The sequence below is a fragment of the Agelaius tricolor genome, unplaced genomic scaffold (assembly GCF_023055355.1).
Source record: "Agelaius tricolor isolate 1412-34295 unplaced genomic scaffold, bAgeTri1.0.p SCAF_1, whole genome shotgun sequence".
Classification (NCBI taxonomy): Eukaryota; Metazoa; Chordata; class Aves; order Passeriformes; family Icteridae; genus Agelaius; species Agelaius tricolor.
In genome coordinates this window covers 13,150,801-13,166,204 of record NW_027269261.1, presented here as the reverse complement: position 1 = coordinate 13,166,204, position 15,404 = coordinate 13,150,801, and the positions used below count along the sequence as shown (strand labels likewise).

Sequence of the window (15,404 nt, the reverse complement as noted above, 5' to 3'; positions counted from 1 at the left end):
ATACATGGAAAACCTAACATTTCTGTGCAGTGAAGATATAGGGATAGATGATGTGTGCAAAAGAGTTTTGTCCTCATGGAGGCTATACCAACATAGCTATAAATACATCTTCACACTTTCATTTCTGAATTTCCCTCTCTAATAAGCCCCAAATATTTTGGGGAGAACCAGTCTTCTGTTAGAATCAAGAAAAAAAATAACAGTAATCAAAAAGAACGAGCTGAAAGAAAACCCAGGGGGATGTTACAAAGCTCAAATATTGACCACACTGAAATAAAACCCAAGATTCAAAAAACTTGAGGAGTGGGAGACCAGAAGCTTTGATGTTGTCCTGTTTTGGTCAGATTTAACTGAGTTAAATTACACTTTCATAGAACTGTTCATCTGGATTGATATTTCACACATGGGACCAAAGAAACAAACCAAAAAAATGTCATTTTGTGTCATTTCTTATCTGTGACTGAAATATTTGAGCAGTGGTCACCCTTGAGTGGTTTTTGAATGTATGTGAAATTTGTATCCTTCAAACAGAGGAGCTGATGTTCCCCAGAGAGGAGACTGAAAGAAGGAGGGGCAGGGTGTCCCCCTGGTACAGCCTTTCCTATTTGCCTCAAACAGAATTTCTTTTAAAAAGGCCTTTGTATGTTTTTGCTTTCACAGCTCAGCTAACACTCAGCCCTGCAGGGTGGAACTTGTACTGCCCAATTGTCATACATCTAAGGAATCCCCTTTCTAGCTGTGCTCCAGGTTGAGTAGGGCAAAAGGAGACAGTTAAGTCATTTCCACCAGTCCTCAAGTCGTAATTTTTCTAATATCCAAGTCATTGAAGTGTTTCATAGCTGCCATGCTTTCATTCCTGTGCAGATATCTAGCTTACAAGCACAGAATTATCTGATGAGGATCTGGCTTCCACATGAAGAAGTTGCAGGGATTTATTAAGCCACAAAGTCACGACAAACTTGCCAGCAGTAATTTGGCTGCTCCTGTATAATTGCCTTCAGGAATATTCTTTGCTGGCCATTCACTGCAGCATCTGTGTTTGCAGGGGCTGTGTCTGTGCTGTGCTGAGGCCAGTGGAGATGCAGGGTGTGCAGTCAGCATTGCCCCTCTTTGATCTGTGCACAAACCCCAGTTTGTGGTGGTTGTCACCTCCAGTGCTGTTCTGAGTCACTGCAGTAACATCTGCTGCTGCTGCTGCTTCAGTGTCAGCTCCCACCAAAGTCACAGGGAGTTATTGCACTGATTTCAGGGATCAAACGAAAGGGAGAAAAAAAAAAAGAGAGGGAGCAAGGGAATGAGGTTGTCTGTGGGGTTTTTTCCATCTCACTGATGTGTGACATTTCCATCTTGAGTTTTGATTAAATTTCCCTTAATTAGCCCATTAAGCTAAAGCCACCAAAGCTAATGATTGAAATGTTGGTTAACTGATGATCTTTTTTCAATGGAATTTGAAAGACATCGTATTTCTAAATTAATAGTGGCATTAAACAAGGGAAGATAAAATGATTAACTATTTGTTGCAGAAATGCTGGTCTCAAGAGAAGGTTTGTACTGAAATTGCTTTCGTGTTAGCAAAAAATAAGATTAATAGGCAACCCAAGCAGCACTGATGGTCCTAATAGTGTTTAGCATTCACAGAATTTTTGTATTTTGGAGGCATTTCTGTCATTTTTCTTCATCCCTGATGAACTTGTGGAAATTTCTCAAGAGTTCTGGTCCTGGTGTTCCTGCAGGTGAAATCAGCAAGGCTGATTCTTAACTTGAATGAACTGTATATAAAAGTAAAAAGCAACCTATTGCATACTGACATGGGCATGTGACATGGCACTCCCTTCAACAACAGAAATACTGATTTGTGTCATGCCTTCAAGGTCTTAGAAACTGAACATTTGATAATTCTCAAAAGAACAACCCTTTATTGACTGAAGAGGCACGACATGAAAAGTGCATCAGTGCATAACACCTTGGGGCATGAACCTTAGGAAATTGCCTGAAGATATTTTTAGAAGTGCTCCATTGCCTGGAGGCAGAAAGAAGGTGCACTGTAGTCTTTGCAGAGGTATCTGTCTCTTATGCTCCCCCAGCTAAAGTCTGCAGTACTGGAGGGAAAAGCTGACAGAGAGCAATTGCTTATTTGTCTTTGTAATTAATTTTACAGCCTCAGTTTAACACCTTACAATCATAAATTCACATCAGTGTCCTTGTCTGCAAGTGGCATTTATTGTGCACCCTGAGGAAATTGGCTGAGGCTCAAATGCACCAGACTTGGTCCCCTCAATGCAGCACCAATGGTCACTGTGTGCAGGGCACTGATTTTCACTCACAGCTGTCTGAAAGATGTGCAGCTGAGCCAGGTTCCACCCTACCTCTTCCTGGGCATTTCAGCAGCACACAACAAGGAAGGAGAAGCTTCTGCTGTATTTTACAGCCTGAGGTAGGTGCTGGTTCTCCATAGCACACCAGAATGTGACCTGTGGTGCTTTAGGACCTGTTTCACCAACAGTTCAATCATCTCTGCTGCTGGCACTGTGACTTGCAGGAAAAAGGAGATTCAGAGGCCACTGTGTGTGTCCAACAGCTTTTGTTTAAGTCTTGTATGGCATGTCTAAAACTGAACAGCTTATGTTTATGCTAGAGCCTGTAATTTCATTTGAAGTGTTGTAGGATATCAGCTGTAAAGCAAATGAGGGAGGGAGGCAGGGGGAGGGCAGCCAATTCCATCAGAAGCCAATTTAATATCCAAGGATTTTATGTTCCCTTCTGTTCTCCTCCTAGACATACCCACAAGGGGTTTCAGGTATCCCAACTAAGAACTGTGAGACTGCTGGCAGCATCAGACTGCAGTTGCACTTTTTATGGATTTTGGAAGGCTAAAAATATGCTTCTGTGATATTCAGACTTGTATGGATGGAGCTGCCACCTTTTGAGCTAAAAAAGATGGATCATTTAGCAAGGAAAATTGTGTCTTGCAATTTGGAGCTGCCTTTGATGCTAGGGATACTCTTCCTTCACCATATCCACTATTATTTGTGTCCTCTGCTCTTTCATGGCAGCTGCTCATGTCTTTTAGAACACAAAAAGTCAGTTTTAGTGAAGTCTCTCCATATGTGCAAGGCATATCTCCAAGGAGTGAGAAATTTTAGTGTTGGAACATCGTTGCTTTTCTTTACCAGAAATGAAGAAGGAGAAACATCATATAGAAATATTTTCTGTGGTTTGTTCCAAACCCTTTGTACCTCTTGGAGGCTGGCAGGAGTTTTTCCTGGTTGGAGTTCTTTGCTTTGGTTGTGTCAGCTTTTCTGACTTTGTGCCCAGCTGTAGCTTAGCAAGAACACCAGTTGCAGAAGATGATGACACTCCAATCTACATATCCTCAAAATATCCTCACAAATATCCCTGGGGTCTGGTTTAGCTTTTGCCAAACCTCACTGTCCCCTCTGGAAAGCTGCTCTGTGTTGGAGAACAACGTGGAAGTTGGTTACATTTGCTGACAGGAGTCTCAGTCAAAATCCACATTCAAAACACAGGAATATGCTGTCCCACAGTAAATATGCACATGACCAGGGCAGCTTCACTAGAATTTTGGTTTTGAGGTTGGCTTGCTGGTAAAGGAGAGGTATATTTTAAAACTGTAGGAATCACCAAGACTAATGTAGGAATGCTAATAACATACACAAAGCTGAGCGAAAATATTTTAGACCCAGTGCCATGCAGAAAGGACTAGAGTCTGTGAGAAGAAAAAAAAATTCTGCCAGTGTTTAGATTCTTGCTGCAAGGAAGAGACAGGATTTCTAAAGCCTTTTGAAATAAATAGGGGTGCTCCTCAAAAATACCTTGTTCTGTCATCATTTTCTTGTCTGAACTGAAGCACCTGCAAGAATTCACATTCTGACTGAACATTTATCTCTAAAATATAGAGCAGCAAGCACCAGCAATAGATCTACATTAAAGAGACCCACGAATGGTTTAACTTCTGCTGGTGTAAAACATCAAGATACAACAGAGAATGAGGTTTAAATAATATTTCATATTCACTTGCAGCTTGTTCTACATCCTGTGATCATTTCATGTTTTTATATTCTTGATGCAACCTCTGAGCATTGTATCTGACTGCTCAGCTATGGTTGGCTGCTTTCAGAAATTTTTCTCTTTCCTAAGCAGAGTATTACGGTTTTATGTGGCAGATATGCATCGAGAGAACATGAACTTGCTAAGCTAAGAGAAAACCTAAATCCATGAGTACACACAATTAATGTGTGGTCAGTGTACTGTCAGATTTGAAGTATTTGGTTGTGGGTAATTTTTGCTCTTCCTGTTGACTTGTAATATCACTGAGAGTGAATTTACAGTGATTTTTCTTCTGGTAATGTAAGAGTGGCATAACTTCCCAGCAGAAGCCAGCTTTCCTTAAATCAGGAAGTGATTTAAGGCAAACCTCCTCAGCTTCTCTAAGGAGATAATGAGTTCTGCTCTTCCTGTGGACTACCCAGTGTCAGTTCCTCTCTTTTGTGACTGCCAGGGCTGTTAGACACCCTTTGCTTCCTACAGAGCGCATCAACACCAAATACTTTCTAAAATTGGTCCAGCCTTTGATTGCCAGTTCCTTTTAGGAGCTCCAAATTACTTCAAGAGCCCTACCTACTTATTTTTCTTAGCACTTTAGGGTGTAAATCACTTGTGAGATTAAAACCTCTTAGGGGTCTGGTCAGTTGGTTGAGCTTTTATTTGTACCAGAATCCAGGGGACTTTGTTTTCTGACCACATGCATACACACACTTCTGCTTCTTCAGGCTGTTTGTCTGGAGGGAAGAGGGGCAATATGCTGTTATTCTCTCCACCTATATTACTGAATAGCTCCCCTCCTCAGATCATCTTTCCTTGCTAGGAGTGAGGATACTTTCTCTATCAATTTAATATTTTTATACGTGAAAAGTTTTTCTCCACCATTTAAAAGCTGCTTTAATTGTGAAAAGCTCTGAATTTCATGTTCTTTAGCAGAATTTAATCCCATTTTTTCCGATTTGTGCAGGTTTTGGTTTCAGATCACCGCTTCATGGGAAGAAGGCTCTGATGCCATTATTGCTTTTGACAATGTCTCCCTTAGTCTGGACTGTTATTTAACAAGTAAGTTTCCCTTTTATCTGCAAGTGACTTGTCTTTTATTTGCCATGTAATTGAAATTTGGGAACTGTGGGGAACGGGCTGGGTGTCATTATCCTCCAAAGACTCTTGAAAGGCAAAGGTCTGTGTCAGAAATCACTGTGCTTAGGCAGAGGAACCCCGGTCAGGTGCACCCCTTACTGGTGGAGCCAGGCAGGGAGCAAGTTCCCAGTTTGGCATGAGTGGGCAGTGAGACACGGGGTGTGGGAGATCAGCTTCCAGCTGAGGCAGAACCATCACCTGTCCAGCCAGGCTGATGCAGAAGCCAGTGTGTGATTATAGATTTCCACATGACCTGGTTTGCTGTGTGTCAGTTATCAAAATGAATGACAGTTGGACACTGGCTGGGAAAAGACAGGCATCCTGTGATTGACACTAACTTTGCAATAACACTGGGCACAATACTCCAGTTAAATTAGAACAAGGTTATTTTATTTGGACTGACATGCATTTAAGTGTGAATCAGAAACTAGGATCTTCACACTCTACTGCTCTGGGGAAAAATTTGGATTCTGATCCTGGCTTTGTGATTGACTGGCCTCTAGAATATGCCCAGTCTGTACCTCTGATGGCACATGTAGATTTTTATTAAACATTTGTGTCTGACTCATCTTTCATAATCTCATGCATAGTGAATTGCTTAATTTGTAAATGTGTTCAATGATCTGTCACTCTGTACCTCAGACCAACAACTTACATGAGGGCTGGAGAATTGCTGCTCTGAACAAATTAAACTTCTGCCTTGGGCTGAGCAACAGAACTTGAGCACATCCTTTCTTCTCCTACGCTTGGAGCTGCAACCTCTGTAGCCCTGTTTGGACTGAAAACCTCTAAACCACTTCTGCAGTCAGAATGTTTCATCTGCTTTGTGTTACGCTAATTTGCATTGCCTGGGGCATGAGTCTCTCCATTTATGCTGTAATACCTCTTGTGTTCTGTGCACAAGTGCAATATACCTCAAGTTACAGTATTCAAAGAGATCTTAAAATTAGGATAGAATTAAAGAAAATTCCTCCTGCTTTTACTGGCTAAAAAATTTTTTATAACAGTTGCTAAAGATCATCTTCTGTATTTCTGCTTTGTGTCTTCTTTCACTTAATGTTTTGCCTATCACTCATTCCTGTTTATTTTCCTTTTGTCTCAGTTCCGTAACAACAATGGAAAGTAAATCTGCTCATTTCTTTTAATAATGTTAAATCCTGTGACTGCAGGCTCTTATTCTCAGCACAGAAGTCTCCAGCCCTTATTTTAGCTTCAATTTTGAGTAACATAGTGACTCAGTCCCCCTCAGCCATAAACCAATCTGTGATTTCTTGTTTTCTAGTCAGTGGAGAGAAGACACCTCGAGGTACCACCCCAGAGTCAAACAATTTGCTCACCAGTAGAGGTGGCCAGAAGAAGTTTGGATGGGAACAAAAGCTCCTGGGAAATCTCCAGCTCAGCAGTGCCCCTTTTTCTGATCCTGCAGGTAACTGTCTGAGAAGCATCATCAGACAGGAGAGATTTCCAACTAGCACAGATTTCATTTAAATGTGGCTAAATGCATTTTTTTCCCCCACAGCCTTTGATTAGAGCTTTTCCCAAGTCTCTTACAAATAAAACAAACATACTCTAGAAAGAGATTACCTTTAGCTGCTAACTGTAATTTGGTTTTAACTGTAACAGGCTGCCAGCTGGTCAAAGAACCAGAGAGGGCCCCTTGAAGTAAAACATGGGTTTAAATTGTTAGATAAGTGTTTTTGGTGTCATGGTCATCTGAAAATGGGCAGAATCAAAGTGAAGTGTCCAAATTGACTGAGTTTAGCATTTATTAACCTGAACACCCAACTCTAGTTGATACAGACTTGGTTTGAACTAACATAGCCTCACTTTTTCAGCAGATACTCATTGTCCATTTGAAACAGTACAGTACTGGACTTAGTTGGAAATGTCAGTCTTGTATGTTCGTGTTACTTTATTCTCCCTTACCCTTCAGCTCCTCTTTCCAACCTAACTGTAATTAGCCCTTCCCACCTAATCAGCCTTTCCAACCTAACTGTGCTCCCATCACTGTCTCCCAAATGTTTCCCTCTCTCCTCTCCCAGGCTTTCCCACATATCCACAATATCTGTTTTGGGCCCCAAAGGTGCATTTCCATTTGAATTGGCTTCCTTCCCTCCTCCTTGCCAGCCTCTCTTCCTAACAGGTTCAAGCAGCCACAACCTCCAGCCTGCCTGGGGCAGCAGGGCTGGCCATGGAAGTGAGGGGTGACTGCAGGAGAGAGAAGGGCTCGTAAGAACTGCAACCCCCAGCACTGTGTGCAGCTGTTTCTCCTCACTTAGGGCAGCTACCTGCCAATTTGAAATACCTCCCCTCTTAAGTTAGAGAGCAGGGTTGATAAATGCCTCCTTTGCCCTGTCATTAAGCCTAAGGATTTGTTCCCGCTGCCTCCTTCTCTCCCACTCTTCTGCTAAGAAGAGTTTTTTGCATCTGTTCTAGTCTGTATTTCACTTTGCTACCTGCAGTGTTCTGTTGAGGTGTGTGGACTAATGGTGTTAGCTCTGATGCTAACAACAGTCTGGTCAGCGTGGCCAAAAGCCCCACAGAGCCCTGAAAGCCTCCCTGAAAAGCTGGATCCATGAGCCCACCCCGTGCTGCCACAGCAGGGCAGCTGCTGCTGCCTGAGCTCTGGCAGCAGAGGCTGAGGGACAGCCTGCAGGGTCAGCTGAGTCCCCATCACATGGAGTTTACTGATATTTTATGTGCTGAGCATCAAACAGCAAGAAAAGTGCAGAAGCACTGCCAGGAGCCCCGAGGGAGTGAGACAGAGGCAAAGAGCCCATAGGAGAGGGTGCTGGGCTGGGTGAAGCTGCACTTCAGCCATAAAGGTTGTGTTTAGCTCTCTTACAGATGCTGTGTGTGAGCCTGGGCTGTCAGAAAGGTATAATTTACAAAAGTATCTTTATATGTTCTCTTTGAAGATCTTTTGAAGTTCTCCCTTCAATATCTGTATCTCTGTTTCCTGCCCTGGAAACAGTGGAGTTGTCTTTTAAGTGCTCTCAGTATTGCCCTTGGGTCAGTGATCTCATGGTAGGATCTGTAGGCAGGGGTAGATTATGGATTTCTGGCTGACTTCCTGTGGGTGGTGATGTAGTTTCCTGAGGCAGCTATACATTGCCTTCCAGGGTACCTACTGTTTTAGCAACAGAAAAAAAAAAGCATTCGATTTTAGATGCAAAGTTAATGTAAAGTGTGCGTGGGCTAGAAATCCTGTGGCTGTAAATTTTTGTGAGAATTTTATTTCCTACTTGTCACTAGACTTGACATCATCTAGCTCTTCTGCTCCCTGTCCTGTCTGAGGAATTCAATTTAAAGAAAGGCTTGGATGGTAGAAATAAAGGGAATCAGATTGCATGAGGGTAGAAGAGAAGGTCACTGAGGTTCTTCGAGCAATTAAAATAATTTGTGATGACCTTGGGGTGAAAATTCAAGGCAATTTCAATCTAAAACAGCTTGCCTATTTTCTGGGCTTTATCCTTGGTCTTGTTCATATTCTGTCTAAAATTGTCTCTAGCCCTTGGGGTTTGAAATTACTCCTGCAGCAATTTTCTCCCCTTGTGCCCTCAGAGTAGACAGGGCAGAAACAGAGAAGCTGAGTGGCAGCTTCTTGCAGTGAAAGTCATTGCATTTCTGAGGGTCTCTGCAGCACCAAATTCCCTTTTCCCTTTGTGTTGCTGAGCCCCTGCTTGCTCTCAGGAAACACTGCAGATGCTGGTTTGGTCCCTGGGCTATGTATTTTACCCAGCTTCAATCTTGTTTCTTTCTGCATCCCGTAATGCATTTAAGAAACCTCAGGCTGATTCTGAGAAGGCCTTTCCTTTGATGGGCACATATTTACTGTAGTGTGAGTGAACCAACAGCATCAGCACCACCCTGAAGTCCCAAAGACTGCACTGACCAGTATGAGCTCAGCTAAAAGTAATTACAGTTAATAGGATCTTTGACTTGTGTGATGGATCACATACTATAATACTGCCTTCTTAAGAAATCTTACTAAAACAAAGAACTGTGCTCCTAAAGCTGATGAGACTACAGGATAATAAAATGCCCTCCCTAAGTCTCCAGGCCAGCTCAGCCTTCGCAGCAGGAGCTACAGCCTGAAAGACAGGTAGCACTTTATTTACACAACATTAAATCCAAACAAGCTCACTTGTTTTCAAGGGCAGGGACCCTCCACTTGTTCCTTTGTATCTGAGCACAGCCTCTTATATACATACCTGCTGCTTTTGCCTGTGCTTGGAAATGCATTTCCAGCAGAATTGATGGCTGGCACCACCAGCCCCCCTGTCCTCTCTGTTCTCAGGCCCTGCACCCTCAGACTTGCTTCTTCAGCCTTGCCACTGTTGGTCATGGCTCAGAGGACCTCCAGGTCATGCACACTGGAGACTCAAAACACACCATACAGCCACACTGTCAAACACCCTAAAGCTTCCAGAAATGTGTTACCCACTGCAGTGTGTCACACTGGGATCATGAACACACCAGGTAGAACAAGACCTGAAATGTCTACAGTAATGTGGTGGTGTTGCTCTCTCAAGTTCCTTGGTGACCAGGACCAGCACAGAAACATTCCTGTGGTTTTCAGATCAAACAGCTACTTGCAGTGCAAGGTGGCCATTGGATAGATGTTCACAGGGCAGTGCAAATGCTTTCCTTTTCTGTTAACTAATGATGTGTTATTTGCTGGAATACCAGCTTCTTGCTGAAAGGTTGCAGGTGAAACTTGATTCTAGAAGCAGCCTGAAAAAACAGTTGTAACAAGGTCTGCATATGCCAGAAGACTGAATCAGCTTTAATGGAACCAGGATTTTTCATTGAGATGGTTAAATTGTACAAAAGGCTGAGTGCTGTTTATTCTGTTGTAAATCCAGGCTTACTTTGGCTTTGCTTTTAAATTGGTTAGGTATTAGTTTAAGTAAAACTGAAAGCTTCTCAAACCATACTATCATTCAACTACCAATTAAAAAGTCAATTTATATCAAACCAATGCAATTTCCTTTTATACACAAGGCTAGAATATGGGAAATTCAAGCATCTAAAGATACAGTGAGCAATAATGAGGAACTCGAGGTAAACAAATTACTATCACAGAAGCTGAAGGAGACAAAATAGGATTCTCAGTAGGCAAAAGGAGATAACAAGACACAGAGCAATCAAGCTTTAATTAAAGATTTCTAGTGCTTCTGAATAGGCTTTAAATACCATGAGGATAGCCTCTCTTTTGATGTTTCAGCTTCTCTTCTGTCCCACTGACAACTTATTCATGTCAGGGCACACAGGACAAAAATGGCATGTTGTGCAATGTGCAAAAACATTAACCTTTTCCCCCCCTCAAATCTTGCATTGTTTTGTCCCTTCTGCTCTGCACATCCACCAGCCATTGTGCAGCCCTGATTTCATGCATGGAAACTGCCATCAAATAATTTTCTTACCCAAACTGGGATACTGTTTTCCTGCAGTCTCTTCCCCACAGCATTTAGTGGTTGCACAGATTTTGTGTTTTCCATCGGGGAGAGTCCTGTTTTGAGCACTTCCATGGCTGTTTCTCGGAAGAACTCTCAGTCACATTACTTAATCAGATGAAGGAGCTGAAAGGGACAGCGGAGCAAGTATTAAGTAAAAGAAAATTACATTTGGTTGCTCTTTGTATGCAATTATACTAACTGAACTGTTGGTATAATGCAATAAAGGTATCTGCAGAATTGTATTTTTGTATTATGCATCAATTAACACAGTAAATAACAGCCCAGTGCCCTTCCCCCAACAAAAGTAGCATTCTAAACAGTGATGGAGATGTTCAGACACAACAGTGGGATCTCACAATATGTAGGTATGAATTTCTTCATTGCAGTGTTTACACTTGCTTTCTCTGTAGGATTGAAAATAGCAACGGTGCAATACTGAAAATCAGCATGCAACCAGATACAACCTAGCAAAGTTGAATTGGCATAATTGCTCTCCAGAGTTAATCATGCACTTGAAATAAACAGGGCAATTCACAGGTTTCAGACCTACACTTCAAAGCTGCTCACTCTTAAGAATGGCAGTTTAAATTATACAGAAACTGCTGTAAATCTCAGAAAATGTTTTAAATAATTTTTCTACCTCCACCCAACTTGGTCTTTGTTACCTAATGTGCATTTCTACCATCCTTTGTAATTATGAGCAATATGAAATTCCAAAAAGGTTGCTAGCATGTATCATTATGGAAGACTCTTTTTGAATCATAAAAGGGAAAAGAAATTTGTTTTCTTCATGCTGCTTTGTTAGTGCCTGGTTTCAGAAGGTGGCAAGAAACAAGGCGTTGCCATTGCTGTCCAGAATCAGTACTGCTCTTACCCTCTTACACTGACCACAGTTTCTTACCAGAATGCCCTGAGACTGTTCCTTATTTATAAACACTTGAGAAAAGTCTAAAGTATGAATCAAGCTTTTGAGTATTTCTTTGAAATACCTTAGTATTTCTTTGAAATACTCAGTATCAATCACGCATATGTTTGCCATCACTGCAGATGCTCCTCCTATTGAACTGAAAGACCTATCCAAGTCTTCCACTGCTGCCCTCATTCAGAAAATAAAGATAGAAATAGTAACTCCAGAAAGGGTGGAAAAGCTGACCTCTCTTAGTCTAGCCATACCTCAGTAACTGGTTCTTGTATTGCTGGCAAGACTCACTAATTTCTATGATCATTTTATAGCCCCTTAATAGCATTTTGTAGGCACACTTACAGGTATGAGACTGTGATTGTGAGCACAACCTAGTTCTGCCATTTACCATCATCTTTCAACCCCTGCCCCATTAATCTCTGGCAAATTCAATCCTGGGAAAGCTAATAATCTCCAATTACTGCTCACAGAACACTGTTAAATGGCAGAACCCAAAGCAAAATTGAAATCCTTACCTCACTGAGCATGTTTCTTATGTATGCTTGTAGTGTATTTTGCCTACAGGCTTCCAGCATGGACCACTGGAATTATTGGTAATGCATAACTGAGATTGCTCATGCACTGAGTAAAATCTACAGCTCTCCACACAACCCATGGGGCCAGTGGCAGCCAAATGTTAGTGAAGATTATGGTGGGCAGTTTCCTGTAAGCCCCTGATTTCCCATATTGGCCAAATATTGGCAGGCAAGGGAAGTTTATGGAAGTTTTTACCAATAGATGAAGCAAACATTCCACTTGGTCGTGGCATCAAGCTAGATGGCATCTGCCTGAGACGAAGAGGTAAAATGGACTCTGTGAGGAAGAATTAATAGCATCCAAAAGTTTAGCCACTGGGGTTCTTATGCTTCTGAAACATGAGAATTTATAGCCCTCATGAATGTGGATTTCTACTCTGTTGGAAGTAGGACTGGCCTTTTGGTCTGAATAGAGCTTGTCACAGCAAGTTACACAAACTGTCTACACACTATTTTAAAGCACTGATGCATTTCACTTACATGTTACTCTAGGTTCCAAAATAAGCCAAGTACCATGGTGCTTGGTTGGCAATTTGCTCAAATCACTAAAGTTTTGGTTGGCAGTGGGTTTAAACTAGGTTCAAACCAGCTGGATTTGACAAATGCCAGCTAATACATTTAGACCCTTGAGGTATAGCCAGAATGCCTCTGTCTGTTTTGGGGCATGGAGTTTGTGAGCTGTACACGTGCCAATAAAATTGCTTTCCATGTTAGAAGTACAAATGTGCCTCAGGCTTTGTCCCATGGTTTTCTCTTCAGTGTTGCTGGTTGTTATTTGCAGCAGTGCCTGCAGCAGCATTGCCTAGGGCTGCAAGTAGTATCAGAGCTTCTAACAAATCAGTCATTTTAAGTCTTGTGGGGTTTTGTTCATTTTGTTTTCCAAGAGCAGGACATTACTTCCCTCTTGCTGTGGCTGAAATCCAGCACCTTGATTGCTGTGCATTTCATGTATCTAGACAAGCTGTGTGAAACCTAGAATTTCTGCTGTGTAAAAGGATGAGCAACTGTGTGTGTAAATATATCAGTCAGTGAATTCATTATAGAAAAAAATGTTATGAAGGAAGAAAATTTTTTTCAATTGTTTTAATAGAGCCAAAATTACTTTTTTTTTTTGCAAAATATTGCTTCTGGGACCTTGCCAGTTGTTGGGGGGCTTGCCAGGGAGCAGGAGGGCAGGTGAGTGGGTGAACATGCAGAAAGTTAATCTTACCTCTGCTATGTTTCTTTTAAAAGGGAGGATTCTATCTAAATTGAACTGATGTGTAAATTATTCACTGAAATGTAGTACTCCAATCTGAATCTCCACTATTTTTCCCCCTCCTCAAACAGATATTTCCATTCTTTAAACCTGGGTAGCATGTTGCAACTACCAATTGCAGAATATACAGGGACCCTACATTAAACTGTTGTTTTTTGTCATAGGAATGCTGAGCTGTTTCTGAACATTGGGTATATGTAACTTGTGTGAAGTTGGGCAGAATTCCACAGTCTGCTAGTTTTTGGGGAGCTTTAGCCTGGAAAGTCCTGCTGTTTTTCCCCCAGTGTGTGAGGTGCTGGCAGTGTTATCCTGCCACACACTGCAGGAGGAAGGAGGGATGTGTTGTGCACTATGAAACAGATCACAGATATTCACAGAGGGAAAAAATCTATGCTCCTCACCAAGCTACTTAAGGATTTTCGATTCAGTGCTGCTGCTTTAGTCTTTGGAGATCAAAATAATGCTTCAAACTGAATTACTGTAAACTGCTGTGGCATGCAGCAACCTGTAGAAATGCTCTCTCCAAGCTCATAAGACATGCTGCAGTCATTTCTAGAATCAAGAGAAAATCAATACTTCGCATGGAGTGAAATCTTACTTTTAAAAAAGTAGTGGTGGGTTATTAAGGCAGGCAGTGCTCTGTTTTGCTGCTGGGTTAGAGGTTTCAGCTCTTGGGCTGTTGTATCTGCACACTGAGAGCTGGCTTTGTGAAATGGTGGGGAGGGGGGAAGTGTGGGAGTTTAAGTCTGTATCCAGAATTGTAACTAAGATCCATCTGTCCTAATTATCTTGAAATGAGGGGAAACTTCTTCCTGTGTCATATTATGTCCCATTGATTCAGTGACAAAGCTGTTCCATGTTGGACTGGTTTTCAGTATTTATAAACAGGAGTAGGGCTGTTTGCACATCAGTGCAGCAATGACAAATGAGGAGATCATGCAACACCCGGCTGTAGATTTTACTAAAATCCCTGCTGGTTTAAATCAGGTGCAGTCTCTCCATGGACTTCACTTGGGCCAGACTTCCTGCTGCAATGTTTTGGGCAAAGATAACTACCCAGCTCTGCTAGTTCTGAAACACGTTTTCCTGTTCTTGTCTACCTAAATAAAGCAAATACATATTCTTGCTAGTCCTGGCTGCAGCACCTGCAGAATCTGGGAGGCTCTACAGACAATCTTGTATGCACCACTGTATCCATTACAACAGGACCACTTCAGAAACCCAAGATAACACCTCCTGTGCTCAGTCATCTCCAGGTTCCATTGTACTCCCTGGTATAACATATCTGTGGTTTTTCTTTCCCCATCCTCTCAAGCTCTGAAAACTCAGATTGACTAATCTCAAATTGCCAGCAATGTCTGCCTTTACTCTGATACTGGCTCTGCACTGCAAGTGAGCCCCCTCTAGTCTGCCCTAAAGGCAGAAAATACAAAAGCTGTTCTGGTTGCTTCAGTTCAGAGTCTGAAGGTGTAAGGTGTACAGCAAAAGGACATTCTCCTTCTGTTCAACCAGGGCTTTTGGGGAACCAGAGGGCCATTTCAAAGCATTTTGGAATAAGATGTAGTTCACTGATCCCCAGTCCCTGGAACCCAGTGGGAGCCAAGAGCAGCCAGTTTCAGGTCCAGCTGTCCAGCATGTGTATTACATGTGGAATCATCTAGAGAGGAGTTTGCCAAGGTCAGATAGGCAGATACCTAAGGAACCTGTATTATTTCAAGGGACTAAATCAGAAATGTAAAGCTTAACCACAGCAGCAGTCTGCACATGCTGTGGCCTGTCCTAGGTTTTATCACTTCCAGTTTTCCATTTTGATTCTCTCATGTTTTGGGCTTATTGTCTCCTTGAAGGTCACCCACATCTACCTTTGGGAACATGTTTGATATTTCACTGGAGACATCCAAGTGGCTTCTTATTGTTCCACTTACCTGCCTGCTTTACTAAACATATGTTTCAGTGCAGGTGGCTAAACCCGCTGGGGTATTGCA

General features: G+C 42.1%; 1 protein-coding gene across 2 annotated transcripts in view; it reads left to right on the top strand.

Annotated features, from left to right (window-relative positions):
• Positions 1 to 15,404, top strand: part of ALK (ALK receptor tyrosine kinase) — a 307,510-nt gene that overhangs the window by 253,001 nt on the left and 39,105 nt on the right. For both annotated transcript variants that reach the window (XM_071423517.1, XM_071423510.1), the window contains exons 10-11: positions 5,030 to 5,124; positions 6,485 to 6,628. In XM_071423517.1, coding sequence (XP_071279618.1) covers positions 5,030 to 5,124; positions 6,485 to 6,628 — 239 coding nt within the window. The remainder of the gene's footprint in view (positions 1 to 5,029; positions 5,125 to 6,484; positions 6,629 to 15,404) is intronic.